General features: G+C 35.3%; 1 protein-coding gene across 13 annotated transcripts; it reads right to left on the reverse strand.

Moving 5' to 3' along the window:
* spas (spastin) lies at positions 1–26943 on the reverse strand. Of its 13 annotated transcripts, XR_013261147.1 has the most exons (14): positions 26825–26943; positions 20530–20626; positions 15486–15724; positions 11188–11358; positions 8334–8546; positions 6496–6707; positions 6165–6368; positions 5976–6090; positions 4313–4455; positions 4049–4239; positions 3788–3981; positions 3557–3708; positions 385–938; positions 16–281 (listed from the first exon to the last, which is right to left on the reverse strand). XR_013261147.1 is itself a non-coding variant. In XM_077440632.1 (13 exons), exons 2-13 carry the CDS (start codon positions 20586–20588, stop codon positions 864–866), a joined length of 1965 nt encoding a protein of 654 aa, XP_077296758.1. In that variant the 5' UTR covers positions 20589–20626; positions 26825–26943; the 3' UTR covers positions 1–863. The 13 variants fall into 13 exon arrangements, 12 of the variants coding, with proteins under 12 accessions (XP_077296758.1, XP_077296762.1, XP_077296761.1 ...); XM_077440632.1 differs by having other exon boundaries at positions 1–938; positions 20533–20626; XM_077440636.1 differs by having other exon boundaries at positions 1–938; positions 8412–8546.
* Between the last annotated feature and the right edge of the window lie 298 nt (positions 26944–27241).

Raw genomic sequence — 27241 nt, forward strand, 5'->3', positions numbered from 1 at the left:
AAGGAGTAAAATTTTACACTTGCATATAAAATTTATTGACACATCATAATCCATATGTACAAATTTTATATCGTAGTGTACAACTAACAGTGTGAAAGATCATCAGATTAAAACACCAATGGTTTTTTTTATTATTTTTGCAGCAGCAAAAGCCAAGCGTCAAAAAATATCATCGAGAATCAATTACAAAAAAGTCTTGTATTTTCTTTTTTTCGCTTTCCTTATAATTAATCAATTGTTACGTTAGCCGAAATGCACGCCCAGCATCGCAACGGTGGTCACTTTTAATCATATAAATACATAATAAGCTCACACTGCATAGTCACAATACTTGCACACAATATTGAGAAACAAAATAAAAAAAAACAACGACGAAACACAAACCTGGGACAACGCTATATATATATATAGTCTAATTTTCATCTCGAACAATATCTTCTATCAAGCTAGCTCGTATATTTTTTTCAACACTCTGGATTCGTTGATTGCCGTTCTAAGCTAAGATGACGCGCTTCACAGGTACTAAATAATCCGATGCTGACCACACCGTATACTTGAAACGACCGCTACGATATACGAGTCTACGTCGTAAAATCACCCCGGAGCAGAGTCACGCAACGTAAGCTACATACATGTATACTTGGTGCGACTAAAATTTGGCATATTGTGAACTGTCACCGCTAAACACAGTTTAACAATATTTACATTCGTATTTGTACTTTGTATTTTTCTCTATATAAAAATATTCGCAAGTGTTATTATTATTATGTATATAATATTAGATCAGTTTTCTATTGGAAATCGGCCACGTCGACTATATTCGTCGTATCTTCAGAACGAGACGGTCTGATGTTTGACGCGTTTCAATTCGAAGAATACGACGAGGTCCGACGCGTTGCATTACGTGACTCTGTCGGTAAGCTTCTACAAATTAAAATCTGAAAAAATCAAACAACTTACACGATTAAAGCATATCAAATAATTCAATATAAAAACAAGTAAAAATCTATTTAAATGCAAATCAACAAAATAATACCCAAACAAAGAGAGCAAGTCCTTTCTTTCAGCGTTGGAAGCTATTTTTTGCAAACTTCATTTGAAACACTATTTTACACACATCAGATTAACCCTTTGAATGCTGACCAACGCCAATCGGCGTTTTGTCAACGACTCCATGAGCCTGAAATATGCACAAAGGCTTTGCATTTTAAGCATGTACAAAGTAAACAAGAATACTACCCGTTAAGCCTTTCCAGGTAGCATTGAAAAAAAATACATTGAACTTAGATCGTGTAAAATGTGTTAATGTTTATAAAGACTGATTTACACTAGAATTTCTGAATTTATAACCATAGCAGAATTTATCGATGGAGATCCCAAACTGCCGAGTATTTTACATTTTAACAACAACGAAGAAGATGGAACTAGTTTTGGAATAATACATTCATTAATAGACTTGTTTTGTTTATTTTATATTGTTGCAAGATATATTAGAGAGTCTAAACACACCATTACAAAACTCGAAATCCTCAGCGATAGTTATCTAGGGTTTGTTTGGATTAGATACCATTTTTACACTTTCTTTCTATTGGATTTCTGAATAATTCTAGTTGAAATTTATGGCGGGCTTTCGACATAAAAGACGTCAGCACTCAAAGGGTTAACAAAAACGTTAAAAATAATACATCGGACTGGTGTTACATCTTTTTCTCCGTCAATTCTTAGGTCCATTATAAACAAATCGATCTTTCGCGAAGTATGCAAAATATGCCACACAGCAAACAATCTTGTTTTACGATTTCACAGCCATTATACAGATACATATTTCAAAATTTACTCTTACTCGCATTTTACATTCCGTCACATTATGATATTGCACTCAACTTTAAAATACACACATTATAATACATATATATATATATATATATATATATATATATATATATATATATATATATATATATATACATATATATATATATATATATATATATATATATATATATATATATATATATATATATATATATATATATATATATAAAACGATACAATTGATGATAGTGAAAAACTCAATTCGCGAAAAATATTCAGTGCGACAAGAAAACAGTAAGGCAAAGTTGGCCGCGTGCACCTTTTGACGTGTGTACGGTAAATTCAAATACAAGTCGAAACAATTGTAACCTGTATTTCAATCTCAAATTATTATGTATATATATTAAAATAACTTACATGTGTTTAGTAAATACATATTAAATTGAGTCATTGGAAGAAATTTTATGGTAAGTAAAAATATATACATATACATACATATATACGATCTGTACAAAAGCGATTTAAAAATATGAATTGGGTTTCAGATGCCTTCATATCAATTTTTTTTTAATAATACATCTTATGAAATAATTATAAATTAAAGATTATTTACATGATCAACACGTGTGTAGAAATCAATTATTTTATTCATTTATTTTTTTGGTCAAAAATGTGACTTGTTACTTTAAAATTAATAAGAAGTACAAAGAAGGGCTTCTGTTACAAACTAAAATCGTCACATCTAACTGATAAATGTAAACAATATAAAACCTTTGATCGAACGTGTACGTATTTCTGTGGTTGCTAAAAAAAAAACCATTATCTAAATAAACAAAAATGTAAGTTGCGATTTTTAGTGTGCTCTCGACTTAATGTGCATTCAATTATTAAAATCTACCAGTAAAATATCAAAGTATGCAAAATATTTGTCAACATTAAAACATACGTCGGTTGAAAATTATTACAAGTATATAGTATATAAAAAAATCCATACAAAATAATTAATTGTATATCACAAAAGAAATGACCAGAGATTCAACGACTCGTGGAGTCAGGATGTTGTGATAGAATACAATCAATTTTCTATTACCGAGTGTCATAATAAATAATAACATTAAAAACCATGTTGTGATAAAACTGAACTACATACATACATACCATACATAAGAGTTCAATGATTAAAAACAATTTCATGTACATTCTAAAGCTATCATGTAGTATATTAGTATAGTTTTGCTATGTGACGTATTGTATAATATCAAGCAACATTCACAGTAGCGGAACATCAATATTTCATTTCCTTTACGAACATAACAAATCATAATTAAAATAAAATACTACATATTTCTGGAAAAGAATTAAATTACAATTTTTTTAAAAGAAAATTAATTATCTTTGAACAATTCTTGTTGTATTTTGAATTAAAATATAATTACACAGTTCCGCTACTGAACATTCATTTTTTTTTTCAAATATACTGTTTAGATGGAGCACACCTACTACGATTAATACACAATAAAAACGTTAAGATCTAATCAATTTATATATATATACGATATCAGTTCGGTAACAAAGAACAACTTCAAAATGTAGTCTATAATTTAACGGTTCTAAAAATTCTTCGACGCGTCGAAAATATTATCACAATTCCGATGTGATACTTCATTTCGTAGAGCGTAATCCCGTCTCCAGGGGCGAAACAAATTCAACTCAAAAATTTAACATCAGTTCAAACACTAACATCGCCGTACTCCAACGACCATTTTTCGTACGCGATCAGACTCTGCGGCGAAACCGATCGCCTGATCCTCTTCAACGCGTCTAGAAAATCCTCATAAGTTATATTGCGCACCGCCGAAGGCTCCATACATTTCACCTGTTCGGCGTTCAATTCTACTCAAAAGCAAACGAAAGATTAATAAAATTACACACCATAAATTAAAATCGAGTAATAAATAAACAAAAATAATACCTCGTATAGGTCCGAGAGCGGCGTCTTTAGCTAAAGCGGTTAAATCACTACCCGAATAGCCATCGGTGAGATGAGAAAGTCGAAGAAGTTCAGATGTGGCAAGAGGTGCTCCGTGACGCTCTAGAAGTCGTCTTAGCAGCGCTGCACGCGTCTCGGTATCAGGCAATGATACGTATACTCGTTTTGGAAATCGTCTGTTGATGAAAATAACAATATTATATATGCATAAAAAAGATACGTACAAATTGTAATTTGTATAACCTTAGTGCGGCCTCGTCTAATTCCTGAGGTCTATTGGTAGCGGCCATGACAATAACGCGATGATCTCCACTACCGGGCAGTCCATCGAATTCAACGAGGAACTCAGTTTTCAATCGCCGAGACGCTTCGTGTTCACCAGAACACCGTTCGCTCAGCAATGAATCAACCTCATCAATGAATATGATGGAAGGCTGAAAATTTTATTTCATACATAGAATCAATTCTTTTAAATCAAGATTACGATAGCATTAAAACAATATTTACCTGCAGCTCTCTGGCTATTTGGAAAAGCGCACGGACCATTTTCTCTCCATCGCCGACGTATTTGCTAGTCAATGTTGCGGCTGATATGGAGAAAAAGGTGGCCGAACATTCGGCAGCTACACATCTAGCTAGAAGAGTTTTACCTGAAATGAAAAATCATTGCTTTTATAATTATGATTATTTAGAAATTTAATACTGTAGGATTTGGTTGTTAGAAGACATGGGCGGTGGTGTGAAATGAGACTCGCTGGAAGATTTATCATCATCTACAGCCGCTTACCATCCACTGCTAGATGAAGGCCTCTCTAACACGCTTCCACTCGTCTGTTTTGCGCAACTCTCATCCATCTCACCCCACACATTTTCCCATCTTCCCTGCGGTCTTACTTTTACTCTTTTGCATTATCTCGGGTGCCATTCTAGCACTTCTTTTGTCCACGTGGCCCACCCATTGCCATTTCAATCTCTTTACTCTATCCACTATGTCCACTACCCTTGTCATACTTCCCACCCATGTGTTCCGCTTCCTGTCTTTCCTCATGCCGAACAAACAGCGTTCTATACTTCTTCGAGTGCATTGGACTTTGTGAAGCATCTTGGCGTTCAATATCCAAGTTTCACATCCATACATCATCACTGGTAAAACGCATTGATCGAAGATCTTTTTCTTCAGGCAGAGTGGCATTTTTTATTTAAAAACAACATTCATTCGTCAACATTGTTTTATTGATGGAGAGCCACAGTGAACTGATCGCTCGCGCGTCACATAACAAGATGACAACTGAACCGTTTTTCAACTCATGCATGCCAACCTAATCATTCACACATGCTTTCTTCTACATAGGCAATAATAATTCCTACAGTACTAAGGTATTACTACTAATTATTCGAGATGAATCAGACAAGCGTCTATTCTAAGAGTTCAGTCAAAATAAAACACACTCATGGTAACGACAAACGCAAAAGTACAGTACGGGACGCATACGTGGACTCCAGCGGTGAGAGGCGTATCTTTACACCACAGCGGTTGCCCATACCGAGGTCGCATGTGCATATGCAATTCATACGATCTTATTATTTCGATAAGTTTGTCCTACATTTCTTCAAATATGGGAATCACCGTTATCTATCACTATCAAACCTATATCAATACTCTCTGTGTCTCTATCTTCATTGTGCAAGTAAGATTGAAAAATCTATCCGTCAATCATTTATGTAATTCATATTAATAGAGCGATCGGAAAATATTGTATAAAGAAGTGCCACAATGGTTTTTATATATTTTTATATTTTCGTTAAACATTCTTTGGAAGTTGATACTTTTAGTATTTGGTTCATAATTTAGTCTTAGAGATGAGAAAAAAATTCAAGATCCCTTATCTGAAAACATTTTAATTTAATTTAATTTATATTTTCCCAAAATGTCATTACGGACCATACATTTTTGAAATCATATTCAAATAGTGGTGACAAATCAGATAAATCGGCAAACTTTGATAGAAAACGATTGACTTGGAGTCAAAAATATCCATGCCTGACCAGCAGTACTACAAAAATACTTTTCAATCGAGTTCAATGCAGGGCTTGAACCCGGGAGTCTCTCGGTGGTTAGCATTGCTGCTGGAAAACAAAGAAAAATATGATTGAACTATTATTATATTACCATTTCCAGGAGGTCCAAACAAGAGCAGCCCTCGTGCAGGGGCCCTCAAACCGGTAAACAGCTCCGGTCGTAGCGCCGGCAATACAACCATCTCTTGAAGAGCTTGTTTAGCAGCCTAAAAACGAAATTGCACATTAAGACAAATTCAAATATTCAAAATAGATAAACACAGAACGAAAAAAAACTGACCTCCTGCCCGGCAATATCTTCCCATTGTATTTTAGGACCGCCATCTACAATTTCATCTAAGATTATTTGAGCTAATTTTGAATCTACGCCGCGAAGATTGGTCGAAGGTTGATTGCTCGGGGTGCGAGGACGAGCTGGTACGTTACGTCCCGCTGCATTGTTGGAACCGCCGGCCCGACGAACGGGCGAACCATTAGCGCCGACCTTCAACGTAAACATATGGAATTAGCACCGAGCGACACTCGCCATTTTAGCCATAAATGGAAACACGAGCATACGGTGGAATAAATTAAAATGCAAAAAACAACAACTGAGAGGTCAATGGCTATACCGAGAGTTGTCGTTTGACTGCAGGAGGTGTGCTCGCCGGTTTGACGGGATGCCGATTGCCTCCGTAGGACAAGTACGAGCCGGTGGCGGGTGTAGAGTTTGGCGTAGACGGCACAGTACGACCCATGGATCTCGGGAGAGTCAGAGACTTGGACATGATTCCACCTGCTCCCGGTACACGACGTCCCGCGACGGTCAACTTTCTTCCGGATACTACAAATAAACGAGCGGTTAATGTATAACATCTCAATATGGAATAGATTGAACGATATGTATTTTAAATTGTTATCAAAAGCAACACAACTGAAATTAAATCGATTATAATACGATAAAAAATACTATTAATATAATGTTACTGTTACTAATATATTACATAATGTTAATTCTAATTGTTATGAAAAAATTAATATGAAATGCAAACGAAAAAGAAAAGACAATCTTTGTTATTTACAATGCATGTCTGTTATACTGGAGGTAAAAAACCTGGAATATATTCAGTAATATTTTTAATGATATTGTGATATTCTTTAAAATTTATTTTATTGTCCATTCGGTGTTGGATGACACTTAGGTAAAACGTACATGTTATCTCCCTCCTCGCCTTTCGACCAATAGCATTTCCCGAGTACATACAAATGTTCTACTGTCTGCACGAGATGCTATTGGTCGAGAGGCGGTGAAAGAGATAGCAACAGGGGTGTCATTTGGGGGGGGGGGGGGGGGGTGAGCCCCTCCCTAAATTTGAACGGGACTATCCACGTTGTTTAATGTATTATTATGAATTTGAATTAAAATACTAAACCAACAAAAATATTCTTTAGAACACTGTCAGGTATAAACACGTCGAATTTTCCTCGGAAAAAAAAATGTTAACTCCCAAATATATTTTGTTTTTTTGTTTGTCTAGCTTTGAAAGATATTTGTAAAAATTGTTTAGCCTTTAAAATTATTTTACCATTAATTTTATTGATAAAAATATATAAATAAAAAAATTATTAAAAGAAATAGTTCATATACACAAATTTTTTAATATAATACACCTGCCCCCCCCATCCGCAGGAAAGTCATTCCTTCAAATATTTTGACTCCCCTGGGAAAAGCAGAAATGACGCCACTGGATAGCATATGCGTTTTAGCATATACATAAGTCTCATTCGAAATTGTACGGACTATAATTTTTTTAATTAACAACCAAATAAAAATAATATTCCAGATTTTTTTAAACCTACTATAATATACATAAAACAAACACACAAAATTTTGAAAAAAATAACAAGCTAAATATATTATATTATATAATCTACAGCAAAAATTAATAATAATAAAAAAAATAATAATACACAAGGTTTATATGTATAATACAATATGGTTACGGTTTATAAAATAAAAACAGATACAAAAACAAACATCAGAAAGTTCTCACTAAAAAGATGGATTTATTAAATAGTTTGTCTCTTCTTTTAAACATCCAACATTTCATACGCATATATATATAATTAATATAAAAACGAAAAATATCAGATGTTAAATAACTGTATTATAAACACACACACAGAAATACAATGATCCATGTAGTTGTAGACTAAGTTGTGATGAAAATATCAATACTAAAATATCCGCCTCGTACGATAGTGCAAGAAAAACGAAAAAACAAAAACATAATAGAAAATAATCACAACTTTTTTTACAACGCATCAGATATACATACATACATATATATAAATAACGGGTTACACAAAATATATCAGCAAAGCCCAGCCGTCAAATATATATTATATGTATACATAGGACGGACCGGGGGGAGGCACCCCCCCGATCGTCAAAATAATGATGTTTTACCTTCAGCGGGTTTAATGCTAGTGCTATTTTGTGAGATGTAAGTGTTAAGGCGGTGCTTATTGCGTTCTGTCTTCTCACCGTCCGTCACAGTACTATGCGTTCCAGGTTGACGGAACCGGACTGTTGTTCTCCCGTTGGACGCTAGTCTGGTGGACGTACCAGTTTCGCAGTTGTCGTCTGGCATTCCGAGTTTGCGCAACGCTTCTAAGTTGACTGTATGGGGGTATGCGGACAAATGTTCAATAGTTTTGTTCAAATTCAAATATATGCACATTTTATAATACGACATTAATGTTGGATGTTTCACTTTTATATATGTGTATACTATATTGGAATAACATTACGATTTTTTTTTTTAAACTATATTTATTATTATTGCCTATTTGAAAATAATGAAATAATGAATGCTGATAATTCTATTCGAATTCACATCCATAAAAAAATATATATTACATTTTAGAATGAGCAAATTAAAGAAATGAACATTAAGCTATGCGTTATAATAAAAAATGTGATCAATTATAAATTAAAATTATAGAAAAAAACCAGTTTATCTCGGCACTGAAATCATCATAATGACAGAATAACAGTATGTATATATTTATATGTAGAATTTTTAAAATGAAGAAAGACTCAATCCATATGTAGATGTATGGTCAGGGTATGCATTATTTAAATAGTCTAGTATAGTTATGCATAAAAGATCTAAACAACATCATAAACATTTTGACAGTGAATCTGTGAATCTTTTTTGTATAGTACAATGTTTAGCATTTGGCAACAGGAAGAAAAATGGCTTGGCAATAAGAAGAATTATAAAATCGAGTGGAAAAAGTTATAGGCGTTCAAACAATTAAAATCTGACATACCGAGATGGCGGCGAAAAGGGATATAAAGTGAGAAGAGGCTAAAACGAACAAACTGGACGAACAGTCTGAACAATCAATTCGGACGATAGACATCAGGAAGTCGTATTTTCAAACGTGTCTATTACGTGTTTTTTTTTACCATCGTAATGGCGAACGTCATTTCCACTTATATTGATGACCAAACCGAGCAAAATGGCAAAGTATGAAAACGATCGGATAAGAGCCCAAATTTTTTTTGACAAGTGATCGTAAGTGAAAGTAAGAAGAGGTTAGTAAAAATACACCCGGGGGCAAATATGCTACTAACGCAGTGGTTCTTAACCTGGTTCGATCGAACCCCAGGGGTTCGGTAAGTCAGTCTCGGGTCTAAACACACACTCGACTCATATGATTCGGGTGCCAATTAAGAAGGGTTCGGTGAATGCGCATATGAAACTGGTGGGGGTTAGTACCTCCAACAAGGTTAAGAACCACTATACTAACGTCTCCCCCACCCCATTCTTTATTTTACTCACAATTTTCAATAAGTAACATATCAAATTTACCGTTTTCTCATTTAATATGAGCAGCAAATAAATTAAAATTGAATATAATAAAATCAATTAAAAGGAAAATATTGTTATTTTCAAAAAATAGGTAGCGTGAATGGCGTTCTAAATAAAAATCTATCTTAAAATTTCAGATAATGATACACATTTAAAAAATCATATCAAAAACATAGATCAAGTAAAAGACCCAATATTACCAACTGTGTTTGGGCTGCCCCTTAATTTTGCGCCCGGGGTTATCTGCCCCCCCCCCCCCCCCCTCCCTCATATTACGGCCCTGAGTTTAGCACAAAATAAACTCCTCCAGCTTCATGTTGGAAACAAAGCTTACTTCAATGTTAGCTGACACCTATAAGTTGGTAAAATATCAAAGCGGCCTGAAGAGTGGAAGTGGTTGAAAATCAGATCAAAATTTTTTTACAGGGAAGAATGTCACTGAATTACTATAGTGAAGGTAATAAAAAGCCTGTAAAAAAGTAATCGTGATTCAGAGATATCAAAATTTATTATTTGTTTTTTTATACTACATATACAAAAAAAACCATTTATTGAATTTGCAGTTATCAATATAATACTGGTGTTGGTTGGATTCTTTTTGCAAAACCAGATCTATATTATATTATCAGCTCCATAACTATTACACGGTATCGTGTGAAAAAAGCAAATAAAAGAAATGCACACAAAAGCGTGTCATTCAAAATGTCCGCCAAGATAAACTGATGAACACCTACGGTAGATTTACATAAAGATATTGCAAAAAATACACAGATTAGTGTACGATTAAATTTGAGAAAGGTAGATATAATGGTGAATTATATCATAATAGAGTAATTATTGCAGAAAAATATATCAAGATCGCTGTGAATCTAATTAAAAACAGAAAAATATGAAAAGAAGAGATAGTACCAAAAAAATGAAAATATTCCCACACAGACACGATGGATCTACGGCTAATAAAAAGGGAAATCAATACTGTTTCACATCATTGTCACAATTGGGAGTCGCTGGAGCGAACCCACCAAATACACTAATAGAAAGCACACCTCTTCCTGTCATTCACAACATATTTTCCACCGCAGAATAGAGACAGATAAACGACAATGCTCCAAGTTTGTAGAACGAGGCTAACGAGACGCATAATAATCGAGAATAATCAAACCTATCACACACGACAACACACACACACATAATAATAAATAATAATAAAATAAAATATTACAATAGCAAAAATGCAACAGACAAAATAATAATAAAGAAAAACTAATCTGCATACGATATACATATATATATATATATATAATATATAGAGAAAGGTGGAATATTCAAAGCAAAAACTGAACCATTCGATCGTGCATCGTAAAACATTTAGCACATATACAATACAAGAGCTAGAGTAATTCATCTATGTATGTATGCATGGTACGGTATGATTCTCACCTAAGAAGTGCAAACGGTCTCTGGCCATGCCGAGGTTCGTCTGCATTTTGTCGTGTAAGCGTTGAGCACGTTGCCACGCTTCTCCGCGTCCTGCCCAACATTCTACGGCTATGCCCTGTTCCAGCTCACCGATTCCCTTCTTGTACAGCTCGATGGCCAACTCTTTCTGACCTGAAAGATAAATTAAATCAGATTGAAGCGAGGACTTTTCAAAGGAAACAGTCACCAACTATATAATACCTAAATTCATTTATTTTTTAATCTATACCAGGAAGGCCTAACAGGTAACCTCAATGCGCCCACCTAACCAGAAACATTGTACATTTGATACAAGTATTATACAAAGTAATGACTGTGTACCCCGGATCAGGCTAACGGGACTCAGTAAGTGCCCGAACAAAGGATACGCCGAAGTCCTCACATACCTGGGCGAGTGCGTGCGTAAACAATAGACTCGCCATGTTTGACCCATAAGTGCCTAAACAATAGACACATTAATGGAGCGAGGAAGCTGTGATGTGCAACTTGTCCTTTATAAGGAGGAACACGCGGTAGACCAGATTATTCTGAAATTAGCGGTGGATCCGTTCGGACCTCTTGAATCGTCGAATAAATGCTGTGAAGCGACTTTGGCCTTTCATTTGGATCCTGAACCCACCCTTACGTAACAGTATTATACTATTTATCTGGTAGCCTGCGATCATTTATTATTTATTTTATTTATAAAAAAATATATTTTCCCATAATGTTATTACCATAGAAGTAGAATCGCTCTCAGCCTCCAAAAATGTTGCTACAAAAACTCTGCGCGGCAGAGTTTGTTCATTGTTTGCTAAACTTCGTCTCTCTCTCTCTTCTGACTTTCCGTCTCTCTCTCTTCGATGGCTCGCTTTTATACTGTACCTTTGTTAACCAATGACCATTCTATGCATTCTACTTCTATGGTTATTACAGGTTACCCCTGAGCGACACCTCTGGTATTAAACTTGTTCATATATAGATTTATAGATTATAAATAAGAAATCATATTTAAATAGTAGGTAGGATGGTTTTGCCAATTTAGTGAAGAACCGTTTCAACGATGAAATCAGATAAATTGGCAAACTCTGATAGCAAACGACGACTTGGAGTCTTAAATATCCATATCTGACCGCAGCACTTCAGAAATACTTCCTAATAAATTCGTTTCAATGGAGGTCAACCCAGGGCTTGAACCCAGGAACCTCTCGGTGGTTAGCATTAACGCAACCACTGAGCTATTTATGCTGCTATCTAAATCATTGATCATTACAGTAGGATTTACCTATAATACTTAAATGTTCTGAACTTTTAAAATAAATATATGATCCATGTTTAAAGTTTCCATTTTTTTCATATAAAAATTTTAATATGCCGAAACTTCAATACTATTTGAGAAATCAAATTTTGAATTTGCCATGTTTATTATGTATTATATATATTTTTGCAACTACTGCATATCTTCCAATTATGGCACATAATAAAAAAAAACATTCATTTCATTCAGACCTACCTAAATTATTCAACGTCCCAAAATACACACTCAATTATAATTAAAAAACTAAATCAACACTGAGTAGGTAGGAAAGTAACGAGCAACTGCTCTATCAGCATTTACATACATACAAAGGTATAATCAAAACGAAATTCGCAAACAGTGTTAGTATAATCAGTCAAAAAACTGGTTCCTCATACGTGTGACGAAACCGACGCATACCAAAATCACACTTCTGACTTTCCACATGTGCCTCGACGACTACGATTACTACCACCTGACCGATTCATTTACAAAGCGTAAACATATCGCACACTAACACCGGTCAAAGACGTTATGCTCGCTTCATTTATAGACCATGAATATGCACCGAGCTTACGACAGGGACTCGCATACTTTTTGTAGTGTATAACGGGCTCCAATTGTGCAAGTTGAACAACTACGAAGATATATGCGGTTTACAATACTTACGGTATTTGTGGCCGACTTCAAGGGCAACTTGGCATCATATGATATCAAATATGCCAAATGGTCTCGTAAATATCCTTCTATAAACTAGAAAGCATCTCGATAGTGCACGTTACTTTCATGCATCCATTCATCTACGTCGAAGTACAGACAAAAGAGACAATACATTGAATGGACGTTGCTTTATTGTGATCCGATATATAAAAGAGTAATGTTACACGCATCGCAGCCTATGTTTGTTGTGGATTATATAATTGTAGATTTATTTATTACAACGGTAGTATATTTTCGCATAGATAATGAGTCGTCTATCTGTTTTGAAAAGCGTAATAGTATAATATGGTAGTTTATATAAGCAAGTCTACGATTGAATGCACCTTTATTAACTAAACTGAGTGATGTGGAACTGAATTATGCAAATTATCTGTCAAATGGGTTAAAATTTGACATTGACAAATTCAGATGGTCTAATAAAGAGTGATATATATACACGTTACGGTACACATTTGACTCGCATCAAGATTAATGAGCCAGTCGGTGTAGAAGTGGTATAACAGGTATAGTGTAGTTAAACAATTTTACATGTTATATATGAATGAAAGTCATTCTCCGATTTGAAATGTTTATAATTTTGATAATTGACTATCATACGTACACATAAGCCTTTGAAATTTATTAAGTACAGTTGTTAGTATTATGAAAATGTATTGGGGAAACAACTCGTTTATTGAATGGATGCTGTGGGATTACTGTTGTGCTAATGACACAAGTATTCTTCTAACGGTATTGAACGTTTCCTCGGTTGAGATTGGATTTCCTGAATAATTTAAGATCTATTTATATATGTATGTACTTGGTGTATATTGTTAGATGACTTGTCTCTTATTAATCAAATTTTAAAGTTTTTATTTTTACTTACACGCAATATGGTTATTACTTTTTAATCTTTTAGTGAATATTAAAACTACTATAAATCAAGAGAATCTTTGTTAAATACTTGAACTTTTTAGCAATTATTATAGTACTAATATAAAAATAGCTAGATTTTTAAATATTTAAAATCGGATATGTCATTGAACTGAAAATTATATACTCATTAGGGCTATCTCAAATAACAATACATGTTCCAACAATGCTGAAAGTAAGAGGGCAATAATTAAAAAAAGAGTTTTATATGAAATTAGTAATAGACATAATGGCAAAAAGCTATATTACCAGGGGCATCATTTAGGGGGGCCGTCTCCCCCCCCCCTATTGTATTTTCAGGAGATTATTTTGTATTTTATAAATGTGTTTATACCTAATCTCTTAATAGATTTTTTTAAATTATTTTACTATGAATTTTATTGATAAAAATATATAAATAAAAAAAATGATAATACATCCCCCCCCCCCCAGAAAGTTATTCCTTATTGGTCAAAATTTTTGCTCCCTCTTGAGAAAAGCTGAAATGACGCCCCTGTAAAATTGCCCTAATGATTAACCTCTCTCTAGTGATTTATGTACATATGTAGATTTTATTTTTAGATTGCAGAGTTTCGTTTTAGAATCGTTTTGATATACGATTAGTGTATTAAAAAACAAATTTGATAAAAAAATGGATGAAAATAAATGTAGCTTCACCGAACCAAATAAGTTACATTTTTTATTTTACGAAAAAAATTAAATAACAATATGGAGATGCGACTGTCAGAAAAATTACTCAGGTGGGTTGAATTTTTTTGTAAAAACAATAATATATGCAAATGAATTTCATTGTTTGATAATAGAAAAAAATGTCTACGGTACATTTATGTAATAATGATTTTATTATTAGATAATAAAAAAAAACCATTAATAGTAGTTTAAGAGTTTTTTTATATCAACAAAATATTCTTTAAATTGAACGAAAAAAAATCAATAATATGAAAATGTGTAAATATTAAAATGATGTATTTAAATTTGCATTATGTATCTAATATATAATTTCGAAAGAGGCTTTGTATGTAACTATTGTTGGTTCGTAGAAAAACATATGAATATTCAAATAAAATAAAACTGTTCAAATAAATTTAATAAAATATTTACTATTATATTGGCCATGTCTAAGCAGTTTATATTACGAAAAAACACTAGTGTATAAAATAATAAACCTAAATTAAACAAATCGTCGACGAGGCATACATCAGTCAATATTCAAATGGAACATTTCAAAAAGCAAAAAAAAAGTCATATGAGACAAAAACAAGACAGCGTAGAGTTGGCGTAGCAGGCATAATAATAATAACCTACGTAATTAGCGTGAATAAGGTAAAAAAGAACATACATAATACGTTACCTTCGTTCTCTTCGTCGATCTTGAGCGCCTTGGAGATGTACTCGAACGCCCTGCGGTGATGATGCTTCTGCTTGGCTAACGAGGGATCTCCGGGAGGCTGATGAGTGGGTTGGTGGGTGGGTGTGTCCATGTCGTGCAGCAGCCGGTGTTGCGACTCGCTCCGGACCGCGTCCAGGGAAGCCTCCTCCTGAGAGGTGGTGGTGGTGGTGGTGGTGTTGGTGTTGGTGGTGGAGAAGACCCTGTGGGAAGCGGCGTACACGTACTTGAACACGACGAACAGTTGGTAGATGAGCGAGCGCAGCAGGTTGAAGAGCACGATGAGCGGGAACGAGACCACGTAGAGGTTGCGTTTGTGCACGGAGGGGGCGCCGCAGGGGGCGCGCGAGGGGGTGCCTCCGGGTGCGCCTCCGCCCCCGCTGGCCACGGTGTTGGAGCGCGGCCGACCCGCACGCCCGCTGCGCCGCGAGCCGCCCCCCGAGCGCGCGCCCCCACCACCCGCGCCTCCGCCCCCACCCCCACCCCCGCCCTCCACCGCCTCGCCCGCCACCGCGAGACGCGCGCAGACTCGTCGCGCGCCCCGCGACTACTGCCGCTGCCGGATAAACACCGCTGCCAGCGAGCAGAGCTTCTACGCACGCTCCCCTCGACCCCCCCCCATCACCCCTCGCACCTCACCGCTACGGACACTCCCTCGTTCGCCCCCTTTGATATCTACGCGCGCGAGTTTCGCCGCAGATCCGCGGAGGGTCGCTGCGGTCGCGCGCCTCTACGCTTCTACGCTTCTACGCCTTTCGGCTAAAGTGCGCCGTTTCAATTTTCAAACAAAAGAATGCCGATTCGTTTACAGCTCAACAATGTTCCATCCTTGCGACGATTTTAAATCGAATCAAATCAATAAATCAAAGAGAGTTTCGAGAGTTCGTAATTAAAATCTAATATACAATTCAAGTGAGAGACAGAGAGAAAATCAAAAGAGACTTTGTATCAGAGAAATGTTATAATAATAGAAAGGCCCTTACGAATAAATAATTGTTGTCAATATCACGCGGTACGTCTCTATAATTACGCTTTAACGCACAACGCAAACAACAAACAATATGTATCCCATGTTGTTTGTTGTGTGGTTTTGAATGCATTGTGCAATTTTTAACGATGCGCTTGCCCATCTTGCCCATCGTATTTGATGCTTGGTGCTCGACTTATTCCCGATAAAAACTTTATATTACTAACAAGATGGGCAAGTACATCGGTGAAAATTGCACGATGCATTCAAAAACACACAATAAACAACACGGTATATATTTTGAACCCGGCATGCGTTGCAATGCCACAACAACGCGTGCAATTCCCGCTCCCGTTCCACAGCATAGATATATTTGTTGACGTGGGCCATCCGCTGTGTGTTTGTGGTACAGCTCTGAATGGTCAGTACATTCGAGTGCGAAGTAGGCGTGGCGCTATTATTGTCACATTCGCGGCGTGATGCGCTAATGCTTTACTTTCGCGTCAGTAAAATCGTAATTACGAATATTATTATTAAGAGGTTTTTTTCCGTTTTTTTTTCACAGTAATCTTCCCAGACATGCATACAACAAATTCTGAAAGTTCCATCGTAATCGGTTCAGTGGTTTAGGACTTACTTCGCCCGCCTTCGACTTTTTTTTCAGGGGTAGCCCAGAGAAATGTAAAAATTATTTTAAAATGAATGTAAAAACATTTTTTTGATGGCGCCGAATAATAAATTAAATATATTTATAACCAATTATGTAAGTTTAATTACTATAAAAATCGTTAATTTTATATTAAACATATTTTTGTTAAAACTATACATTACACATTAATTTAAGAGTTCCCAAAGACAAACAAATACACATCCCATAATAAATAAATAAATAAATCTTAATCAAAATAAAACACGTACACATATTTAATTATCAAAAAGGACTTCTGTAGTAATATGTGATGACCCTGATTCTATATTGCATAGTTACGGAAACAAAAAATGAGTTCGAAAGGGCGATTCTATTATTATAACATTTCTCTGTGTAAGTATGCATACATGTATCTTTGGTTGATAATTTCGTAAACAAGTCAAAATTTCTATGACGACGAGTCATAGAAACATAGACGAGAACTGAGACATGTCGGCAATCGGAACTGAAACAGGAATCGAGAATTATAACTGTAATATGAATTCGGAATTGGAATCGGAATCGAAATCGATACGTTATCATAGGAAATTGGATTATTTTTTGATTACAAACGAAAAAACACCAAAATTACAAAATCTTTTTCGAAATTATATATTACAGTAGTTATTATTATTAGTTTTTTATGTGTGGGATCCTCGTGTTTTTTTTTGTGGGGAAGTCATTCCTCGACTAGACACTCAAATATTTTAATTAACATTTCTTTGAATTTTTGCTGATTAATAAATAATATAACCTAATACGAAACGATACGCTCGCTCATCTCTCAATATACATAATATATATTTATACCAAAATATATTTTTTTTCACATTAAAGCTAATAAATACACAATATTTTAGATTATATAAAAATAAAATGAATACGACAAATTAAACTTAAGTACTTACTACTTGTTATAAACTTAAGCATTACATAGGTACTATGCACCAACAAATACTAAGCTTACCGGATACACATAAGCCGAACAATAAAATTAATTTATGCACAGAACCATAAACTCAATGTGAAAGTCTACATTTTGACATTAAGTAGAGGTACTTTTACGGCCCAAATTTTCCGAATAAAACTGTTCAAACCCTTCCAATTCTATTTCGCTAAAACACGCACACGTGCGACCTCCGAATAACAGAACAAAGGAAACCGCAAACTTTTCCGAAAGATTAAAAGATGCTTCTTCACTGAAGGAAAAAAATGCCCAGATCTGTCCTTTACACGCACGCTTGCTCGTTCACCGGAAATCGCTCGTGTGCGCAAAAACAAACCATGCAAGATAACTACTTACAGCTACAATAATATACATGTATTAGATAAAAAGCGTGTTTAATGATTAGGAAAGTCTATATGTACTGGGATAAGGTTTAATGGTGCTCTACGTGGACGTTTCTCTAGTCTCGTGTGCTTGAAAAAAGTTATCGAGACTTCAAACTTGGATGGAATGTAGAAGTGCTGAAATGGTACCCAAGAGAGACGGAAGAAAACGACTATGATCAATGTTGCAGGAGTGAATCGAATGATTAATGTATAAAGCGTGTGCATACTCGAGCGATATAAGCTTAGTTCAGTCAACTTGGTAGAAGGAAGAATGAAAATACTTATTGATGAGCTAAAATGATTCGACCAATAGGAAGTAGAGGTTCACAACAAAGCCTTTGATTTAGAGTTTGTCAACTTCTAAGTTGATCGAAATGAAGCAATTTCTAACATAATTTGAGGTGTCGGAAAAAAGACACTATTTAGATTTACATACATATATCAGTATTGAATAGCATGGGTGAATAGAAAACGCGATACAGATATTCCAAAATAGCAGCAGGAGACAAAACAAGGATGTTTTGGAAGATTTCATTTCTGGTCACAATGATTTTATTGCTTTACTTACTCGCGCGATCCCTCAAAATGTATAGCATTGTATTGGGGGTTGCCTTACCCTGTGATTACATAGTAAAAAACTATGAACACGTGGGACTATCGTCACATATTGAAAACTCTTGTGGGTATTCATGAGCGGATTCTTGGTCGCTTCTGGTTGCCCGATTTGGGTGACCAAGAGTGACCACGAGCAACTACGCTTGAACAACAAAGTCACTCGCAAGTCACCCGATGTGGCCCGGATCTTATGCTGCATTTACACGAGGCCAATTGTTAAGACATTCCACTAAGCCAATATTGGCCTCGTGTAAATAGGCGTTCCGAGACCAATATTGGCTTGGCTTACCAATAGTGGAATGTCTTAACAATTGGCTTCGTGTAAATACAGCACCAATGTTGATTTAGGGAGAAAACACATTGAGTGGTAAGTGGTACGTGTTTTTTCTTTACTTTAAATACACAGCACCCCTAGCCAATATACATGGTTCACAGTCCCAAAAATCACCCCCTGGAGTGTTTTCGGTGATATTTTATCCTTGCTTGATAGTGATCGATAACATTGAATCCTATATTTGAAGAAATGTAGGAGAATCTTGCATATGGATATGCAACCATATGCATTCTGCACGTGCAATTACACTCGAATTCGGTTTGGGGAACAGCCACTAGTTGCAGTCACAGCAGGAAGCCATGGATACGTGACGTCCCATACCACTCAGTGTGTTTTCGCCTTTAATTTGATTCGAGTCGCGTAACTTTGTATCTCCCATAATTTTGCCTAGGGTCATAGTCGGGAGCATTTTACATATAATATTTAATAAAATAATTAAAAAGTTTTAAATTGCACCTTTCAAGAATATTATGTAGTTTAATATTTGGATCGATTATAGTTTCATCGACACGTAGAGCAAGCGTCATCTAGCACAAATGCGAAAATAATAAGTTAAAAATCCAAATAAGTTCCCAGAACTGAATCAAAGCCAACTTTTTCCAACATTGATCAACTTTTCACGAAATTGGGTAGCACCACATGACACTAAAGTGCCCCAGAAAAAAAAAAGTAATTTTCAAATTTCTAACACGTTTTCACTCCTACTTTTCCGCCAGCTTCTATATCGGGCCAAGTTCATCAGAACTATTCGCGGACTGACTTTGGCGAAAGTTGAACAAGTGAAAACCAGACAATAAAGGTCGAAATCCTAGACGTCTTTCACTCACACATTCGAACTTATCGATCACACAAACTTCATGCAAGTTACAAGTTATCACGAGAAGTACACACACACACACAACATTATACATGTACATATTTGACCTGCTTCGAATAAATTATATGACCTCAACGAGTGCAAAACTGGCGACGGGGTCAACGACGAACGAGTTCTCGTTAAAAATCGATTAATCTAGATGTATGTATGTAAATGTACGTAAAGAACATTCGCTTTCAGAAGCGGTGTACTCACAACCTCTGGGTAACCATGTTGTAGAACGAGCCGAGGTAGCCCGTCAGTCCTGAGATCATCTTGGGTGGGTCATCGAGATAAACTGGGGGGATTACTCCTAAAAAAAATTAAAACGAGCGTGTGCAAACATGAATATGTGCCATTATTAAACACATTGTACATGTGTTTGGTAGGGCGAAATCACACAGCGCGGGATGTGGTATGTGGTACGTCGACAAGTTCTCCTATATTTCTTAAAACCGTTATCAATCACTGTCGAGTAAGGATAAATACAAGAATACAATTTTACCGAACACACCCAGGGGGTATTTTTTTTGACGCTGTGTACCGTGCATCGCATGAATATACTGGGTATCGCATGAAGGAATGCCCATTTTTTTCGCACGTTTAAAAGTATCTAAAAAAAAACCATGTACCACGTCCCGCCGTGTGTGATTTCGCCCTTGCAGTGCCAGTAAGCGAGTGAGTCAAGCAAACCTGATTAGTATCAGCCTGAAAAAAGTGATTAACGATTTAAATCTCCTTCGGCAATGGACTCGATTGACTCTTGAGGTATTAATTTAAATTTTTAACCACTTTCCGCAGAAACTGGCCAAATTGTAAAAGTGAAAGTCGAGGGTGACACGCGAGACCCGACACGCATACGCAAAGGGCGATATTAAACATTCATGAAGGGGTCAGTTATTATTAAATTCGGGTCTGGAAAGGTGTTGTATTGATCGTGCAGCTCATTTTTTTACAGTAAAATTTTATTGTTTTTCGCCGAGTGTGTTTGTGACATTACTATAGGCACATATTTTATTCGGCGCATCGATCGGTGTGGATAAACGCCTGACAATGACATATCGCATTTGATGTTCGGCCAAAAATGTGATAGTACTTCATTCCGGTGAAAGGATGCGAAATATAATCCCCCATAAGCTATGTATATAAATAACGAAAAAAGAAAATATAATGTAAACATAACAGAATACTCTTATACTAAAGGACGAGAACTTGAGTTGTTATTCCATTAGTGTGTGAAAACTCAATCGTTAGCTTTTAAGTTCTTCAGAGAAGGGGTGGTAGTTTTGAGGATGGAAGACCCTCAAATTGAAGGGTGGGGTTATTATTGATTACAAAAGCATACTTTCGATTTACCGTGATGGTTTAAAGGAGCTTTATTTAAATTTGTATATATTATCTAAATTGCATTGAATAGTGGCGCAGTTTCGAGAAGTCCTAATTTTCAAAGGCACTCGAATATAGCTAAAGCAATAGAATTCTTCGGATCTTATGATGAATTTACACGAGGCCAATAGTTAAGCCCTGCGCTACAAACGATTGCAAACCAAGCGGGCACATGCTTATTTCGCTGCATGCTCATTTCATACTTTTGTCTCGGCTTTTGTCATTTTAAACTTGCCAGAAAGATCCAACTCAATTTTAAGAATTGCCAATCATCAATGTACATCGAAATGTCATCTGCGCAACCCCATGAATATCTCGTCTTTCGTACATGCTGAAATTCAATCGAAATGAGTATGCAACCGGGTGGTTTACAATCATTTGTAGCAAACCCATTGTTAAGACATTCCACTATTGGCTATAATGGCGGGAAACTTGGTGGGTGATTTTGTTGCGCGACCAGATTAAATGTATGCAGTTGTATGGATAATGCCACACTGGGCGAGTCACCAAGCCGTAAATTCACCCGATCAGCTAGATCGGTTGCCGACGTTTGGTCTGGTCACAATGATTTTATTGCTTGAGTGACTAGCGCGATCCCTCAAAATGTATAGCATTGTATTGGGGGTTGCCTTACCCGGTGATTACATGGTGAAAGACTATAAAAACGTGGTACTATCGTCACATATTGAAAACTCTTGTGGGTATTCGTGAGGGGATTCTTGATCGCTTTTGGTTGCCCGAGTTGGGTGACCAAGAGTGACCACGAGCAACTACGCTTGAACAACAAAGTCACTAGCAAGTCACCCGATGTGGCCCGGATCTTATGCTGCATTTACACGAGGCCAATTGTTAAGACATTCCACTAAGCCAATATTGGCCTCGTGTAAATAGGCGTTCCGAGACCAATATTGGCTTGGCTTACCAATAGTGGAATGTCTTAACAATTGGCTTCGTGTAAATGCAGCACCAATGTTGATTCAGGGAGAAAACACATCGAGTGGTAAGTAGTACGTGTTTTTTTTTTTAGATACTTTTAAACATGCGAAAAAAACGCAGCACCCCTAGCCCATATACATGATACACAGTCCCAAAATTTACCCCCTGGAGTGTTTTCGGTGATCTTTTATCCTTGCTTGACAGTGATCGATAACGGCAAATCCCATATTTGAAGAAATGTAGAAGAAACTTGTCGGTTGCATATGGATATATGCATTTTGCACGTGCAAGTAAACCCGAATTCGGTTTAGGGAACACCTGCTGTTTATGGTAATGGAACACCCACTGTTTACAAGCCAGGGACGTGACGTCCTATACCACTCAGTGTGTTTTCGTCCTTAATCCCGAAACTTGTATCCCGCAACTTGTACGGTAATGTTGCTGTATCACGTCAAATACAATTTGCAATCTACGACTTCTTCTTTCTCGGTCATCTTGGATTTGATTGACGATCCGCCTCCACTCCTCCCGGTTTTGTGCCAAGTTAAAGGCAGCGTTAAGGGACGATCCCGCCAGTTCCTTGATTTGGTCAGACCAACTCTTGGGAGACCGTTTCCTCGCTCGCCTTCCCTCCAGCGTTCCGGCGACTACTAGCCTCTCCAGACTCTCCACATTCTTCGTGGCCATATGACTTAAGTATGAAATAACCCTTTTCCAAGATATTGTGGAGTCTTTCCGAGACTGGCAGCTCTTAGAAGATGGAGTCCATGGTATGCACAACATCCGTCTCCAGCACCATATTTAGAATGCATCTAGAATGTCCCTTTATATATCTACTTATATATATAGCTGGCAATATACAATATTTACGTTTATAGCTGGTAAATCGATTTTCAATTAATATGCGGCACTCGGACTCAAACATTCAGCTGATTGTAATATGCTGGGTAGGTGTTCGATTCAAAACCACATTTCCCATGTTAGTACCACACGACTTTCAGCGTAGGTGTATTAGCTTCATATAAAACGTAATTTGATCGGTAATCAGTCCTATTTACCACACGTTTTCTAAATTAAAAGCTCTAGGAGCGGGTCTTTTTAACTGTCAATGTCAATTTGGCGAGACGGCCTCAAATTATGTCGAAAAATTTGTATTAAAAAATGCTGTCGAATAAAAATCTGAGTATCTTTTTTATGAACCTCAAAGCTCGGAATTTATGCAGTTTTTTTTTTGCTGACCGCAACTGTAGTTAATTAATTTAGTACCCAGTTATAACAGAGAAAGTACAGAACGTACATTATACATATTATGACGAACGGCAAAAAATGTAATACGTGTAGATTTATATCTTCCCCACGGAATTCATTCCTGGAACTTGTTAGACGATGTTTCCAAACGCAAGTTATTGTATTGCAATGACCATTACTATGGATTACCATAGCAACGTATAATGCTTTTTAAATCCAAAATATAATAAATGGATATACAGGTTTCCATCTAAGGCGTGATCATTGAGTATGATTGGATAGGTATAAAAATAAACAGTATAAAGAGTATACGTATAATCTTTTTGTCAGAATTATTTGAGTATAAAATTTTTTATGGAGAAAATCTACTAAAAAAAACTGCAGTTTAAATCAGTGCGATATATGTATGTATGTACATAGTTATACCGGAAAAAGTAAATTATTATGCATAAAATCGCTACTGTGACGGTTTTTTATTTGGACATGCAAATCTGACCAATTACATAATGATTTAAGCGCCATCAAAATACATTTGGCCGACAGACGTTTGGCAGACGGACATTTGACTGAATTAAATTTTTTATTTCTTAAATTTATTTTTATTTTAAAAAATAAATAAAAATAAACAAAAATAAAAATTGCAAATAATATTATTGTATTAATTTTAATTATAATTTAATTGCTTTATATAAAAAAAGTACAAAATAATAAAAATAAAATAAAAAAAGAGATAAAAATAGGGAAACGGTGAAAACTTTTGTGATCTTTATCAATAGAAAAATTGTGCAAATAAACTTTATGGAAAATAATATTTTTTTATTTAAAAGCTCACGATCACGACTAAAATCACAAAATTAGATAAAATCTAATTTTCAATATTACATTATTCCTTTAGTTTGGTTAATTTGCAATTATTTTCAGGAGGTATTCATAAACGTGTTATTCTATGTTTCACTTCGCGAATGATTCAGACAATATTCCCACATTCTTCCGATCGGTTTGAAACTTTGGTCACCGATAGAAATGTAAATCGATTCTGATAGTTCGATGGTGAAAATTAATCGTAATAAACACGTCTAAGATTGCGAAAATTTTGAAGACGTAGACGTTTGTTAGCTAGTATGTTTGACTTTCCGCCAACCACTCGGTTTGTCAGATTTCAATTATTTAAACGCCTTAAAAACTTCATCTTTTTCACACTATAACTTAAAAAATTTGCATTGCAGGCTCTCATTATCTCTTATATATATTTTGACTTCACTAATAGGCTATTTAAACTCAGATTCGGAGTGAATAGTTTTAAAGCTAATTATTGATTTGTGTTTTGCATTTATAAAATGTTAAAAAATTTATTAAGGGTTTTATACATATAATATGACGGGCTGAAAACCAGACTGGTCCAAGTGAAATTTTTAAAACAAAAGCTGGTTTGAGTGCTAAAATAATAGCATTTCATATATGCTATTATTTTAGCACTTTTATTACAGTTTTTTTTTAAATGTCACTTGTACCAGTCTGGTTTTCAGCCCGTCATATGTATGTACATTTTATTTTTTTGAAATAAACATAAATTTCATTCGGTCAAAAGTTCACTCAGTCAAACGTCCGTTCGGCCAATTGTCTGTTGGCTTAACGTCTGTTCGGCAAAATGTCAGTCGGCCAGTTATCTTTCGTCCAAATGTCCAGGGGCCCTATGTACATATGTATATGTAAGTTCGGGTGAATTAAATTTAAAAAAACCAAAGTGCAATACTTTAAATTGAATGCAATACATTTATTATCCGACAACAGATAGAACTTAAGGAATCGTTAAATAATAGTTATAATTTATTGATCTAAAAATACAAATTATTCAATATATTGCACATACATAACATTTGTATAAATATTTGACTAAAACGAACAAGTGAAAGTCTTGACCTAAAAAAGCACATGTTAACAATAATTATTCTGCAATGAACGAGATATGCAAAAATAATATTATATACATATATACGTACGTACTCGAATACATAATATTTATGTTTTACTGCCATTAAATGGCTCATAGTGACTATTCTAACAAGAGATAATAACATTAAACGTTGCATGAGTCAAGCGAAATACTGATTCTCAAACCAAAATATGTAATAGTACTGGCCAGTATTATATCAGGAAGAAAAATGTTGTGGGTGTTCAAAACCTTGATGAATAATATAACCAACCGAAAATGGTTGTCTACCCACGCAATATGAAACGGTGCGTAACCTATGAACTATCAAGAATCGATTCGAGCCATTGTTGACATATTCGTTTAACAACATTGTATGAAAATACCACAAGCGTTTAGCAGAAATCATGTATTGAGTCATTGCACAATGTTATATGTATATTTTTTGTTATAGTTGAAAATTACCAGATGTAAGAAATTAATAGTAAGGAAAGTAAATTTTAAATAAACAAAAGAACTAATAATTTTATTAAAGATGAATGATACAGTAAAAAAATGTTTGTATATTTGGCTTTTGAGGGGTTCTTATAAAAAGATTAAATTTATTAAAAACGATTAAAATCTCACAATTCGTGAATAAATCAATGTGAAAATGGTATTAGAATTTTATTTTATTCTTGTCAAGTGTGTGCATTGACCGTGATTGGTTGCCAAAATGTCATTGTTTTGCAACACTTTGGAAACAGTTGTCTCCTGTCACTTTGACGTATCAAATTACTTGAATTTTTATCACTGCGTGAATGTTGATTTTGAGGGGTGGTTGATGAAGCATTAAAATTAAAAACGATACAAAAAGCTTTATCTTATCTAGGCACTAATACGCATTGTGCAAATGTATTTTTATTTGTGACGTAGCGTAGGCGTGACAGAATCATTATGGCAGGTGATTAATTTGGATATTGTGAAGCGTTAGTATATAGGCGTATGTAAATGAAAATGTAGATTCATTACTTGCAATTTCGGCGTTAATTGGAATTTTGCAGCGAGATGCTGACGGGAGGAGTAGTGCGCGAGAAAGTTTCACAGCAACACAGTCGCCATTCCGCCAACTGTCAAAAAGTTATCGTAACACGACATTCAGCGACCCGCTTCAAATGACATGAATACTATTTTATTTTAAACTAATTATGAGTTATAATACTAATTTTGTTATAAATTGACAATTTATAAGTTAAATTTTTAAAATTTTAAGCATTTATTTATATAGTATGTAAATAAGATAACAAATTGATTTGCACAATTCTGTTTAAATTAAAGTGACGTATTGTTTGACTAGTATAATTAACGTTAGTCTGGTCATCTATGAGAATGTAGAATCATAAAATCAAAAATTAATACATCACTCCTCGATACACTTCTTAAATTAAT

The sequence above is a fragment of the Arctopsyche grandis genome, chromosome 11, assembly GCF_051622035.1.
Source record: "Arctopsyche grandis isolate Sample6627 chromosome 11, ASM5162203v2, whole genome shotgun sequence".
NCBI lineage: Eukaryota > Metazoa > Arthropoda > Insecta > Trichoptera > Hydropsychidae > Arctopsyche > Arctopsyche grandis.

Excerpts from the sequence above, each read along its gene's own strand:
- spas (XM_077440631.1), bottom strand. The coding sequence starts at position 20,588 with ATGATCTCAGGACTGACGGGCTACCTCGGCTCGTTCTACAACATGGTT. Across the intron at positions 6,369-6,495 it reads CAGTCAAACGACAACTCTCG|GTCGGCGCTAATGGTTCGCC; the intron begins GTATAGCCATTG and ends TTTACGTTGAAG. Across the intron at positions 6,091-6,164 it reads AAGATATTGCCGGGCAGGAG|GCTGCTAAACAAGCTCTTCA; the intron begins GTCAGTTTTTTT and ends TTTCGTTTTTAG.